Source organism: Periophthalmus magnuspinnatus, chromosome 19 (assembly GCF_009829125.3).
Source record: "Periophthalmus magnuspinnatus isolate fPerMag1 chromosome 19, fPerMag1.2.pri, whole genome shotgun sequence".
Lineage (NCBI taxonomy): Eukaryota > Metazoa > Chordata > Actinopteri > Gobiiformes > Gobiidae > Periophthalmus > Periophthalmus magnuspinnatus.
Genome location: NC_047144.1, coordinates 4,475,092 through 4,489,053, shown reverse-complemented (window position 1 = coordinate 4,489,053; position 13,962 = coordinate 4,475,092). Strand labels below are relative to the sequence as shown.

The 13,962-nt window shown below is 37.1% G+C and overlaps 2 protein-coding genes across 5 annotated transcripts in view; one reads left to right on the top strand and one right to left on the bottom strand.

Moving 5' to 3' along the window:
• Nucleotides 1–8,105, top strand: part of grid2ipb (glutamate receptor, ionotropic, delta 2 (Grid2) interacting protein, b) — a 43,925-nt gene extending 35,820 nt beyond the window's left edge. The window contains exons 16-25 of the mRNA XM_055229472.1: nucleotides 461–610; nucleotides 1,460–1,547; nucleotides 2,637–2,714; nucleotides 3,952–4,148; nucleotides 5,181–5,336; nucleotides 5,406–5,492; nucleotides 5,570–5,699; nucleotides 6,444–6,562; nucleotides 7,152–7,316; nucleotides 7,961–8,105. Of these exons, the coding sequence (XP_055085447.1) occupies nucleotides 461–610; nucleotides 1,460–1,547; nucleotides 2,637–2,714; nucleotides 3,952–4,148; nucleotides 5,181–5,336; nucleotides 5,406–5,492; nucleotides 5,570–5,699; nucleotides 6,444–6,562; nucleotides 7,152–7,316; nucleotides 7,961–8,032 (1,242 nt within the window). The 3' untranslated portion in view covers nucleotides 8,033–8,105. The remainder of the gene's footprint in view (nucleotides 1–460; nucleotides 611–1,459; nucleotides 1,548–2,636; nucleotides 2,715–3,951; nucleotides 4,149–5,180; nucleotides 5,337–5,405; nucleotides 5,493–5,569; nucleotides 5,700–6,443; nucleotides 6,563–7,151; nucleotides 7,317–7,960) is intronic.
• A 2,476-nt stretch (nucleotides 8,106–10,581) lies between these two features.
• arhgap17a (Rho GTPase activating protein 17a) overlaps nucleotides 10,582–13,962 on the bottom strand; it is a 43,362-nt gene continuing 39,981 nt past the window's right edge. For 3 of the 4 annotated variants that reach the window (XM_033984629.2, XM_033984630.2, XM_033984633.2), the window contains one exon: nucleotides 10,582–12,505. In XM_033984629.2, coding sequence (XP_033840520.1) covers nucleotides 12,378–12,505 — 128 coding nt within the window. In that variant the 3' untranslated portion in view covers nucleotides 10,582–12,377. Of the gene's footprint in view, nucleotides 12,506–13,864; nucleotides 13,887–13,962 lie in introns of all 4 variants that reach the window. The other variant, XM_033984632.2, reaches the window with a different exon arrangement.

Genomic DNA, 13,962 nt, shown 5'->3' with positions numbered 1-13,962 from the left:
TCTCACTTTGCAACAACAAAAATATAACAAGTCTCAACAAATGATCACCTAATTACCTCATTTACAGACATCTGCAAAAATATGTTTAAAGCAACACCGTGTAACTTTCTTGTGGTGGAAAATAGAAAGTTAAAACCATACTTTGGAACATCCTTTATGGAGATAGACAAGCATTATGCCATAATGTAGAAAAGGTCAAGTAAGAGTCAGATTTGCAAGGCCAGCTCACAGCACATGTTTTCTATGTTTTTCGTTGCACTAAAAACATCCATTATTATTTATTTTAAGCTTTTTTTTTTGCCAAAAAGTTACATCGCAGGGATTTAAGTGGTGTGATGAATGACTTTTGTTCAGGTAAACCACAATCAGTTATGTTTTTATTATGTTAGCTTTTGTTAATTCTATGACTTGTTTTGAATCCGCTGATCTTTGCTCACGTCCCATTTCAATCTTCTCCCAGGCACCTCCCCCTCCTCCTCCCCCGCTCCCCCCTCCGTGTGAGCCCCCTCCCCTGCCAGCGCCGGGACAGGCCTCGGACCCCAACCACATGAGTGTGAAGAGACTCCGCTGGGAGCAGGTGGAGAACTCCGAGGGCACCATCTGGGGACAGGTGAGTATCTATGGCAACACTGGCTATGTTTACATGTACAGCACAAATCTAATTGTTATCTGATTTCTGGAGTTATTATTATTATTGAAATGTCATGTAAACAGGTGAATATGATGTGAGTAATCATATTTATTTCTGATTGTTCACACAAAAACAAAAAAGAAATTGAACAAGTTATTTTAAAGGTGCATTATGTAACTTTTCTAATTGAGGACATGCCACCTGCTTGTCACCATAGAAATGTTGCTTTGCCTGGAATGTTCCACACTGTTACACTAAACTTCATGGAGAAAAACAGGTTACAGGTTAGATCTACGGAGAGGTGACTCGGCTCAGTGCAAGAATGCATGTTATTTAAGTTAAGTTTTTTTTGAGCAACAATAACTTCAATTGAATAAATGTAAGACATATATGTTTAATATCATACTGTGGAAGCAACAACATCTCCATGGAGACAAGCCCCTACTAGAAAAGTACAACCAGTTATGATCAGATTTTGTGCATGTAAACAGCAAAAATCAGATCTTAGTACTGGGTTTTCTGGTTATCCTAGTCATCTAATTTATACAGGCCATGTAAATGCCCCAACTGACCTAAAAAATACATGTCCAATTCTGAACGTGTAGCAGCCTTACCTGTGAATCTCGCCACCCGGGCTGTGACTTTTCACAGTCCTCCCACATCAGAGCGACTCATCCACTCTGTCGCCGCGGTAATTAGTCACACTCCTGGTGTCGAGATACATTGATTTTTTTTGTTATAATATTGCAGTGACCTGCCGTGTTTTAGACAGACAGACTTCTATGTGTTTTAATATAATACACGTGTTATATATTTGTTTCCATGCAGCTCAGAGAGGACTCAGAGTATGACAAACTGACAGATATGGTGAAATACCTGGACCTTGATCTCCATTTTGGGACACAGCGGCGATGTAGTAAGTTGTGATTTTTTTACATTTACTTTTTTGCTGCTTATTCATTTGCCATCATTTTTATATCTACATCTCATTTCATCAGGATTGTGGTAATATGTTATGTTATTGGTCGATAGCAGCCATCTTTTTAAACCTTTATTTATTTACTCTAGGACAGGGAGGAAAAAACTAGCCTAATAATGAAAGTTAAAATAGTAATAATGAAAGTTTATTGCATTATTTCCTTAGTTCTTCAAACTGGAGGAACCACATGGCCAATATATGTTGAAGGACATATGCAGACAAATGAAAAATGTAATTTAAAAAAGTACATGCAATTTTTTGCCTTGGCGTGATTTACAGGTGGATTAGCCAATCAGGGACATACATGGTCTATGCATATCAAAACAAATGTGGCTACTAATGAGGAAAAAAGAAAAACATCATGGATTTCTGCAAAATCAATGAGCGAAGTACTAAACCCTGTTAACCTGAGTTGAGAGAAATTTAGTTTGTAAATGACAGATGAGCTTCATTTCACATGTGTCACTGAGAAAAAAAAAATCAGATTGTGCGATCATGTTTGGTTCTGGTTCGAGACGCAAAGGGAGGGCGGGGGGACTAGGCTGATATCCCTCTGTATTAAAACATACAGAGAGATCTTATTCTGGATTTACCAAGCAATGCAATTTAATAATGAGCAATAAAAACATTTTGAATTCTGATTCACACAGAAAAAACTATAGCTAGAAACAGCTGGTGGTACAAACTTTGAAATTTGTAACACAGAAAAGGAATGAAAGGTTTGAATCAAGTATATGTTTAAATTTAAAGTTAATAGAAAGTAAGTTAATAAAGAAAGTAATTTGCTATCCAGACTATATCAAAGTTAATCAAAGTACAGATTGAAGTTTGTGTGTACTGACTTGTCTTGTTGATGCGTTCACAGTTGTCTTTCCACTGTCTCATTTTCTCTCCGTACGGCACCGTCCCCTCACCACAGCACAGTCCAAATGGCTTGTTGTAAACTTGTATGTATAGCTGATAGTTCCCCTGGTGCCCGGAGAGCCCACGTTAAACTCTTGTTAAAATGCTCAGTCTCCCCTCCAGAGCCAGCCTTCACACCCGACAATTTTAAGAAGAAAGACGTGGTGGAGATCCTGTCGCATAAGAAAGCCTACAACGCATGTGAGTATCAGTCCCTGTACAAAACTGCTTAAAAAATATAGTCAGAATGGTTCATCTTTTTTTAGAATGACTTTTAGAGCATGTAAAGATCAGGGAGAAACCATATATGAATATTTTTTTTTAAATGTTCAAAAAGAAGAAGGCTAATTCCATCCAAACTCAGAACTAAACCTGGGCTAAACCAGTACTAAACCTGTACTAGAACAGGACCAAACCAAGTCTACATCAGGACTAAACTGGGATCAAACCAAGTGTGAATGCACCCTTAACCTTACACTTATGCAGTCTTTTGAGCCAGAAAAGAAATGACTTGTTCACAGTAGTTAAATTGGGCAATAAACATTATCGCCAAACATTGTCAAAATAGATAGATATAGATATTATGTGTCAGATACGATGTTAAAAAGATGACCGGCTTTTTACCATGAGGGATTACCACAACTAGTGAAATAATACAACAATTTACAAACATCAATGTAGGTTTTGTCTCATAAGCAGTACCCACACGGTCATTTTGAATAGCTTCCAACATATTACTCAAAGATTAGTCATACTGTACAATTCTGTTTTAACACCAACACCAAATAAAAGCCAAATGAAAAAGTTAAGAATGGACAGAGCAGAAGAGTTTCTGGAGTGTAAATTCCATGTAAACACATAGATGAACAGACCTGAAGAGAGCCAAGTTCATCTATTCTGGGCTGCTGTCAGTTTAGACACATTACAACAACAGTAGACGTAGATCTGGATAAGGTTTTTTGAATGGAAAAGAAATTACTTGGACATAACAGTTCAGTCGTATAATAATAAAACATGTAAATCTCAAAAACACAGGTAAAAGTAAATAGTAAACAGGACTGTAATAAATATGAATGAAATAATTAGGGTCCAATATATACGTTTCTTTGCATGTCTATACTGCATACGATAAATTGACAGTTTTTGTATAGTAAAAATAAAATAAAAGTTAAGTAGACATCACGTCATATCATAAATGAGGTGGGTCAAGTATGAAATGCAATACGAACTGATGAAAAAAAAGTGTAAAAATTTGACTGAAAACCATTTTGAATAGCCTCCAACATATTACTCAAAATTTAGGCATTGAATTTGATATTAACACAAATTATAAACCAGATTAAAAAAAACCACACCAGGTAAGAATGTTCCCCGTCCCCACATTTCTGTCAGCCGTCCTCGTCTGGTACACTCTGCTCTGACACGTGTATATATGCAGCCATCCTGATCGCCCACCTGAAGCTGTCGCCGGAGGAGCTGAGGGACGTCCTGATGAACATGTCCACCGAGCGTCTAGAGCCCGCCCACATCAAACAACTGCTGCTGTACGCCCCAGACCAGGACGAGGTCAGCCTGTACCAGCAGTACGACCAGGACCCCAGCAAACTCAGCCCTCCAGACCACTTCATCTACCAGGTACTGTGCACAGACGTGTCAGGTTGTGCAGTACATTATTGTTGTCTACACAGAGAAAGTTATTAAATCAGGAATCTGTTCCAGGAGATCAGTTGAGGGTTAGCCCAGCTCGTGAAAGTCATAGTATGTAACAAAAACAGACTAAAATAAAAGCATGTTTTTTCTCAATATGAATGTTTTTATACCACTGAAAACATGCACATAGATAAACATGTGTCCTTACTCTGAGTGGGCTTGCATCTCCACAAACCTGACTCTTATTTGGCCTGGAGAGGGGCCTCCTGTTTGTTTCCATAGTAATGTTGTTCCTCTGGCTATGATATTTCACAGTATGGCATACGACTTGTCTGTGTCCATGAAGAATGTTTATCATTTACTTTTTAGTTTTATGGAATCCCGCAGGTGAGTTTTCATCTCTAGAACTTTAATGTAATACAACTATTTACTTTTAAGTTATAAAACGCTCTTCCGTAGTTATGTTTAAATGACAGTGACACAACACATTTATAATAACTTATACTTGTTCTAAGGAAAGAAATATCTAGTTTATGTCTTTGAACTTGTATTGGTCATACAGATACTGACAGATACTTCAGTTCATTTTATCACTATTGGAACTGAAAAAGCTGGATTAGTGCATATACAGATAATAATAATAATAATAATAATAATAATAATAATAATAATAATAATAATAATAATAATAATAATAATAATAATAATAATATATTTTATCTCATATTATCCAGATATAAAGCTGCAGTATGTAACTTTTGTGTGTATGGTATTGAACTTATCAATCTTTCATTTATTCAGGCATTTTTATTACCAAAAAGACATGGTTTATCAGGCTCATCTGCTTGTCTCCATGGAGATTGCAAAGCTTTATGTAATTTTGGGGAATATTCCAGGCAAAACAACATCTCCATGGAGGGATAGAAGATTTTCAGTCCCTCCATCTATAACTTACACAGCCCCTTTGACAATAAAGTATGCAAGATCAAAAACCTTTGTGGTTTCTGTGTGGTTCAGATGCTGAGGGTCCCTGAGTACAAAATGCGCCTGAGGAGTCTGCATTTTAAGACCACCCTCCAGGAGAAGATGGAGGAGATGAAGGTGGCTTTTGATTATGTCTACAAGGCTTCAGTGGAGCTCAGGAGCAGCAAGAAACTGGCCAAGATCCTGGAGGTAACACTCACTCTAACAATTATCAATAATGAATACTAAACAATAACAATATTTATGCTTATTCTGCAGTTCGTCCTCGCCATGGGGAATTACCTAAACAACGGACAGCCCAAGAGCAACAGAACCACTAGTTTTAAAATCAACTTTTTAACTGAGGTAAGATCATATTCTGAGCTTCATTTGACTTGTTTTTAATTTGAACGTCATCTCAGTCTTTCCTTATCCTTTGGCAGCTGAGCACAACCAAAACCGTGGATGGGAAATCCACCTTTCTCCACATTTTGGCCAAGTCTCTGTGCCAGCATTTCCCCGAGCTCCTCAACTTTTCCAGAGACCTGACCACCGTGCCTCTGGCTACTAAGGGTATGTGGGGATGTGTGTGGAGGATCAGTGTTGGAGATATGACCTCAGCTTTATGGAGGGTTTTAGAAGGAGCATACTCTATATCCTGGGAAATGTCCCTGTGCACTAGAGCTTTAGTTTAGTATTGTATTCTGACGATGCTTATTGTTAACACACTTAAAAGTATACAGAAGCATATTATTCACTTGGATGCTTAATTAATAAACATAGCCGTCAACATGCAAATGGAATAACCAGAATTTTGATCTTAATATATTTCTGTTATATATAGAAGCTATGCACTTAAAATATACAATATATAACCAATTTATTCAAGTTAGCTAAAGTTACATATTTACACAAAAACATATTTGAAGTATTGTTGTGCTTGTTGTAATTTTTTTTTACATTTAGTTAATTTACTTAATTAATAACAGACACTAACACAGGCGTCCGAGCTTTAGGCCACAAAGGGGTATAAAACGTATCTATTTTTTGATTACGTTTTCTGTCAGGAGATGAAAGAGCGCTCATACTAACCTATTCTCCTGAAAATCACAATAACTCAAGACAGTTTTATCATGAATATCTTTACAGACGAACTTTTTAAATTGACATAAAAGTCTGGATGGAGTCTTATGTTTGCTGCTTAACTTTTCATTGACAATGTACAATGATTATTCTATGGTTTATTAACAGTAGTTTTCACAGTTTTATTCGTTTTGCGATGATGCTTCGCTCACTTTGGGTGTGTTTTCCCTGCAGTGAACCAGAGGATAATCACCACTGAACTGAGTGACCTCCAAAGCACCGTCCAGGACATCAGGGCGGCCTGTGTCAAACTGCCCCCCACACCCGAGGACAAGTTCTCTTCTGTCATGAGCGTAAGTAACACCACATTGACACGTCACAATACAGGTCAGAATGCACTGAAAGAGAAAGTAGTAAAAGAACAGTTACAAGGCTAGAAATGTACTCAGTTACAAGTATTAAGTGGTAAGTAGTAATAGTACTGCCAAATTTTTACTTAAGGGGCGTGTGCCTGATTTTTTACCAGAGGTTTTGTCTTACCCCAGTATAGACATATAGTATAAGCAACTCTTCATGTGCATCTAATTATAAAGCATTTATCCAAGAATCAGGAAGTGTGCTTTAGCTTGCTAGTCACTAATGTCTCAGAAAGTTGTGAAAAGTGCTTATAAACTCATTGCAGTGTATAATTAGGATGCTCGGATTGCATAAGATAAGTACAAGTAAAATGTTTGCATGAAAAGTACTACTCAAAGTACTAGTTAGTTACTTTTCTACACAATTTTTGTTGCATTTTAGATCTTTTTTATAGTAATGGCTAGAATTCTACTGAAGTACATGTTTAGAACTTACCCCAAATTACCCACAAAATGTACTTGTGCTACAACTACTACTAGCTACTTTCCATTGCCAAAATACTCAGTTACTCTTGTGTTCCCATAGAGCTTTCTGGAGAACAGCCATCCCTCGATCCAGTCCCTTGAGTCCCTCCAGAGCAGAGCCATGGAGGAGTTTGCCAAAGTGGTGTCGTATTTCGGAGAGGACAGCAAGACCACCAGCACCGAGAGCTTCTTTGGCATTTTTGCCGACTTCATCTCCAAGTTTGAGGTCAGACAAAGCTTTTAGGCTCTTAACAGTTACTGGCACTGACATAATGTGGTGTTTGAAGGCTGAAAACTAATGGGTGTGAAAGTGATGTTTTGAATTTCAAATGATAGCTTGAATATATACACAGGAAAATTGCATTTCACAAAAAAGAAAAATGATAAAATAATAATACATGATGAGTTACTGATCAGAAACAATATAAAAAAGTTAGCTGTAATAACTGCAATGTGTCATGGAAAGTTATTAAGAAAACAAACTACCATAGGGTGTGGGATTTTTACACAGAAATCCATCTTCAAAGAGACAAGCAGGTGATGCCACTAGGCCAAGATACAGGTCAGATCTGTGAATAGGTGATCCCACTAACAGTAAGTCATGTTTTTATGATAATTTTGAGAAACAAAAACACCCATAATTGAATAAATGCAAGATGGGTAGGTTTAATGTTAAACTGTGGAACGTTTCAGGTAAAGCAATTACATCTCACTCAAAAAGTTACACAGTGCACCTTTATGTTAACTGTTTGTTTTATTGTCCACATTAAATATTTGAGGTTTTTTTTTTTTCCTTTTCCATTCTCGGCCTAAAGCTACCAAGTCAATACACAAATAATTACACGTCATTATACTTTCTTTTATTTACAGAGAGCGCTAACAGAGACCCAGAGCCCTGAAAACCCCAGGAGTCCCAGGCTCTCCTCGCCTCTGGCCTGGTAGAAGAGAAACATCTGCTCTCCAATAACCAAAGTGCCAACAACCCACAGAGACAGTCAGCACGGTCCAGAACGACTCCACCACAAACACAGAGGCAGAACCAGGAACTGTTAGCCGTGAGAGAAGCAGGAACCTACTCGACACACAAGAAGTCTAGCATATTAGCTGTGGTTATTATCCTATACGACTATTATGTAAAGTTTATATTTTCTATTGAATTCTATGTCTGTGTAAAGAATGGCACAGTGAATCGATGCTGCCAGGAGTGTAGTTAAAGTGTTTACATTGGGTTTGTAACACTGGTGCTGTCACTGCCATCAGAACATGTGAGGATATTGATCAGTGATAGATTTAAAATAGGCTGGGATAAGACAGGACGTATCAGAAAAAAGTATTCAATTGACAAATGTGGGATTTTGGCCCTAGAAAGTTAACCTATTTTTGCTTTACAATATATTAAGAGCTCTATAACTTTATTATGTTGCAAATTTTGGGTGAAATTTTGCTTCCATATTTTAAGTTTGCTAATTCCCTACTAAACCAGACTAAAAATATTGACTGCAATGTAAGATTTCTTCAGATGGAGATAAAAAAATGGACTGGACAAATTTATTTATTTTTTAAAATTCCTTATTTTATTTGTTTCTTCTTTTTGAAAATGATCCAAACATCCCATTATGAACCGTGTCATCCTTCAGTTCTGAAAAGCAAGACTTGGAACAGCTTTGCTCATTTGATTTGACAGTAATCTAAACCGGACTACACCTACGCATCAGAAAAGGAAGATAAATCAGAGAGGTGGGAGGAATAGAGAATCCTTTGTGACAGCTAGCATCCTGCTTTGTTGACTAATACTTTACGTTAAAGGCTGTGCTATCCGCCGCTAGCAAAGAGGCGCTAATAGTCTGCACTTTGTCCCGTAATACTTCTCGAGTGTTCTTCAAGCAGGTGGGCGGCCCCGGTGTGAGAAACACGCGTGGGCTCCATAGGACTTCTGTAAATGGATATTTCCTGCTTCTCCGGTCGCCATGGTGATCTCATGACTCATCCCAAGTGTCTCTGTAGCCATGTTGTATTTGAAGACTGTAACACTGACAGCTGGCTATGCACTGCTCATTGTTTATGTAATATATTGTTTCAAGATTTTTTTTTCTTTGCCATTGTCTGAGGATGACAAGTTCTGTATCGTTAATTTTGCACAGCTATAGTGAAGCTTACGGGGGCAGTGAGGTAACTACAGTGTTCCTATTATTTTGTCCAACTCTCTGCATGTTGGTGCAAGTTACAGTGTTAGCGTGTGCAGCTAGTAGCATTTATATTTCTCTAATGTTATGAATGAAATACGTTAGTCTAGTTAGGTTTATTTATTGCCTCTTTTATAACTGTTTTATATATGTTTATTTAAGTCTCCCCTTATTTGTGCTGGTTTATTTCAGGTTCAGTTCAAATGCACTGGATTTATGTTTTCAATCTATAAACGTGCTTGTAAATTTAACACTTGTCCCCAAATTATTTATTTTCTGTCCATACCATGTACCGTATCTTAAAAGGCCAATGTTACGCTTTTTTTTTTTTTTTCAATTTTCTAATGTTGTTTCCTCATCAAAAACATACCCAGAGTTGTAATTTTCTTCCATTCCACCTTGTGATGTCATGAGGTAATACAGGAAGTTGCTCCACTGTGTTTTTAAACTCAATACACCTTCAATAAAAATCATTTGGATGATTTCAGTCCTGGAATTGCCAATCTCTACCGAGCAGGTAAAAGGAGCCGCTAACTTGAAAACTACCACATCATGACATCACAAGGTGGACCGGAGTATTTTGAGGTTTTGGCGATGTAGACAAATGTGAATGAAACAAAAACACAACTCCATGTTTTTGATGAGACAGTATTGTAACATGACTTAAAGCTCACCAACCGTTTTGTGTAATATTGGCCCTTTAATGGAGACAATGCAAAGGCTCCCAGTTTATTCTCATATATAATAATAGATAACAGCTGCGTTTCACTGGGCAGCAGGTGTGAGCAATCTGCAGGCGCGGCTCAGACACTTCTAAAATAGTCGCACTAATTTGCCAAGCTTTCAGTGGCACAGTGGTCACAGCAGTGCAAGAAGTAACCCATCTATTTTAATTTTGCATTAAATAGACAGACTATAGTAGGTAGTAAGACAGAGCCAGTCAGGGCAGCTGTGACTACTGAACTAGACTTCCATCACAGAGTTTGGGGAGAGAATGAATGCAGGTTAGCAGGTATTAATGTCAGTACTAGAAAAGTCAATCACAGAAATGAATCTTTAGAATGATTTTGAGCTGTATCAGAAAAAGTATAAGACACATAGACTAGTTTACACACACGGACCACAGATATAAGACCGCATGGCAATAAAAGAGAAAGTACTATGATTTAATTTTCATATTTTCATCATATTTTATTGTCTAAAGATCAATTTTTTTTTTTTTGAATCGGTGTTGAGGATTGAGTCTGTTCCTTAATATCACTTTACATTCGAGAAAGAAGTCACAATCATCATCACAATATTACACAGTATAGTCTTTATTTCTTTGGAAAATGAATATAACCAAGCATCCATATGACATGTTTTATTCATGTTTGCGCTCACATACAGCATACATACAAAGCACAGAGCTCCAAAATGCAGCATTCGACTTTTTGTTCAAGAGCCTCGACAAATAAGCGCTCTTTAGAAGGGAATAAGGCCGCTAGGTACAGGAATTACCATATAAGGATAGGGGTTATAATTAATGCTCAATATCTCTTCAATTTCAGTTCATTAGTACCATATAAAGACATGTACTGGAACCTGAACTCTGCATTGTATCTGAGGCTAAGAGAAAATACACAATTGACCTGTCATAGTCTTACTGCACGTCACTACTGAGGCTCGCGGACATGTCCTCAGCTCAGCGCAAAAGACTCATCCAAAAAATATCTAAGTAAAAGAAAAGCGTGGCAGAGTCGGACCAGCTTAAGTGCATCATCAGTCTCCAGGTCGTCACTACATTCACTCAAAACACGGCCCTTTGACCAAATACTGACTTTTATCTTTCCTTAGGCTGGATATAACCCTGCAACTCAGAACACCACAAGTCCATTTTAAATACACATGAATCTCCTTCCCTGAAAACATAAGCAACACTGTTTTTGAGCTTACAGTAAAGTCTATTAAGGCATGATTTACAATTAAAAGGGCCTATATTACACAAAATGGATTCTTGTGAGCTTTAAGCCATATTATAATGTTGGAACTTCATCAAAAACAGACCTGGAGTTGTGTTTTGTTTCATTCACTGAAAATCATCCAAATGATTCTAGTGAAGTTACATGGCGGAGCACTTCCTGTACTGCCACGTGACATCACAAGGTGTTTTCCCTAAAATCTGCAGGGTTTGTGTTAAAAAAATATGTGAACGAAACAAAACACAACTCCAGCTATGTTTTTGATGAGGAAGCATTATAACAAACGTCAAAAATAGTGCAATATAGACCCTTTAAGGACTGCATTTTTAATTACGTCAAGCCACAGGGAATGTCTTTTCTTTGATAAATAAATACAACAGAAAGCGAGATTTTTTTTTTTTCAACATACAAGACAAAAAGTGTTGGAGACGACTGGATACCTGCAGTCACCAGCGACACGTGAAAAGTTTTGGTTTGACAAGCTCACCTTATTGTCCCACTTTATCATGAAGTAAAATTAGTTTCGTTCTTAAGGCCTTCGAAAAAACATAGAAACACATTTAAAAAATAACCGCAATGTCCCAAGTTTTTCTTTTTTTTATGTTGCCGTGATTGTCAAGGGCCGTTTCTTGGCCATTTTTTGTCCAGTTGGTAGTGCGTAGATAAAGAGGGGGTATTTTACATCTATACAGAACATATTTAACCGTATTACCTTTTCTTGTTTGGAAAATTTTATATTGTGTACAGTTTTACATCATGTTTTTGTATATTTATGGAGAATAGTCATGTGGGAGCGTGGATTTAGATGCATGGATGACATTTAAAACCTCTTCAGGCGTGTTTTTGATGAGGGAACAATGTTATAGCATGATAAAAAGCTAAAAAAATTAAATCAATTTTGCATAATACCCCCTCTTTAAAGATTCAATTGTGATAACTGTAACTAGAGTATATATATATAAATGCATGTATGTTGGTGTTGGTAATATTTTGATATGTGTTTGTGAAAATTATTGACTATACGTAAGTTAGAATCTTGTGGTTAAACTGAACAGTTGAGAGGAGCAGCGGAAGAGGTGAGTTGTGTGAAGAAAGTACAAGGGCGGATGACAGGTGGAGGAGGAGGACACAGGTAGGTTGTGGTTAAAGCACAGTGCTCTCGGTGTCCAGTTCACAGTCTCTTAGCGACAGCGAGGGAGGCGGGGCCGATGGGTCCACGCCCAAATCCGGGACAAAGACCCGACTCAAGCCTTTGAAGGACAGTGCAGGGTCTGGAATAGAATAAAGCAGAATTTTAGAGGTACTTTTATTATTACAAACATTTAGGATGACTAATTATTTTATGTGCTGCTATTGCTCCACGTTGCTATGACTGTACAGATATTTTACTCAATTTAAAGCTAAATTACCCAACTTTTCCAATAAAAAGATCAGAATTCCAACAGTTGGTGAATTTTGATTATGAACATTTTTTGCATTACCATAAAATTTTACTTTTAAATCAAAACTTGAAGCTCATCTGTAGTATTTTCTTATGTAAATAACAACATATTTGGATTCTTTTATCAAAAACAACATCCACAACAACAATGACCACAGTGCCATCAAGTGATATCTCCCAACATGAAGCAAAAACAAAACTGCAACTGAAAAGAGCTGAAGGAAAGAAAATGCCATGACAGTGATGGAACAGCAGGAGGCGCTGTTTTCCCAGATACTACAGAACACTCAGCTTCAAGCAGTGGAGGCAAAAAGATGGAAATGTGAAAATAAGAAGAGAAATCTTTAAAACAGCAGGTTCTCCGTGTGTCATTTATGAACATAAAAGTTTTTGAAGATTCATGCTGACTCAGACATGACTTTAAAACATGATTATTTATACATGTGGCCTGTCCTGGACACAAGGTCACGTGTGAGGGCATTTCTAAGTGGGATACGCTTTAACTACTTCACATTTGTATTGTGTGTTTGAACCATCAACTGTTGTCAATATCAATGAAAAACATGTTGCTAATTTAATATTTATTAAACCTGCACAGCACTACGTAATCTTTCAGGGTGAGGCCACTATGGATGATTGCAGATTGTATTGTTTTGACTTAAATGTTTAATGCAATACTGTGGAACATTCATCTCTATGGAGCAGGGAGCACCACTAGTCCAAATTATAGCCCAGATCTGTGGAGAATTCATGCTTAAAGTGCATATGACACGTTAGACTACTAATTTTACTAAAATGCAGTAGTAATGTAGTAATTGTAGTAAAATGTAATCATTATATTTACTTTACCAAAATTAAAATAATGGGAAAGATTTAAAGTTTTAGTTCATCATGGGCAGCAGATATGGCATATGTAGAGGTAATTTCTTAACTGTTACCAAGATATCATAATGCAAACAAGGGCCAAAAGTCATCAAAATTTTACAATATTTATTTTTAACTGTTAGAAAAATTCCTTCCTTGTGCATAAATTGTCCTTTTGGCATTTTGGATGAAATTTTCGTTGTGTGTTAATGACATAGGCGGCAAGTGCAAGGGTTAAGTAAATGGTAACTTAATTATGAAAGCGGACAGTAAAATATAGTATAAGAAGCAGAGAGGCAAGCAGCAAATGTGGATTAGGACAAACCTGAGACTAGAGCCTCTTTAATCTGTGGAGGTTATAAAGCAGAGACTATTAGGTCACTGTTAGAAAGCACGCCGCCATTAGAACGGTCCATAACATGC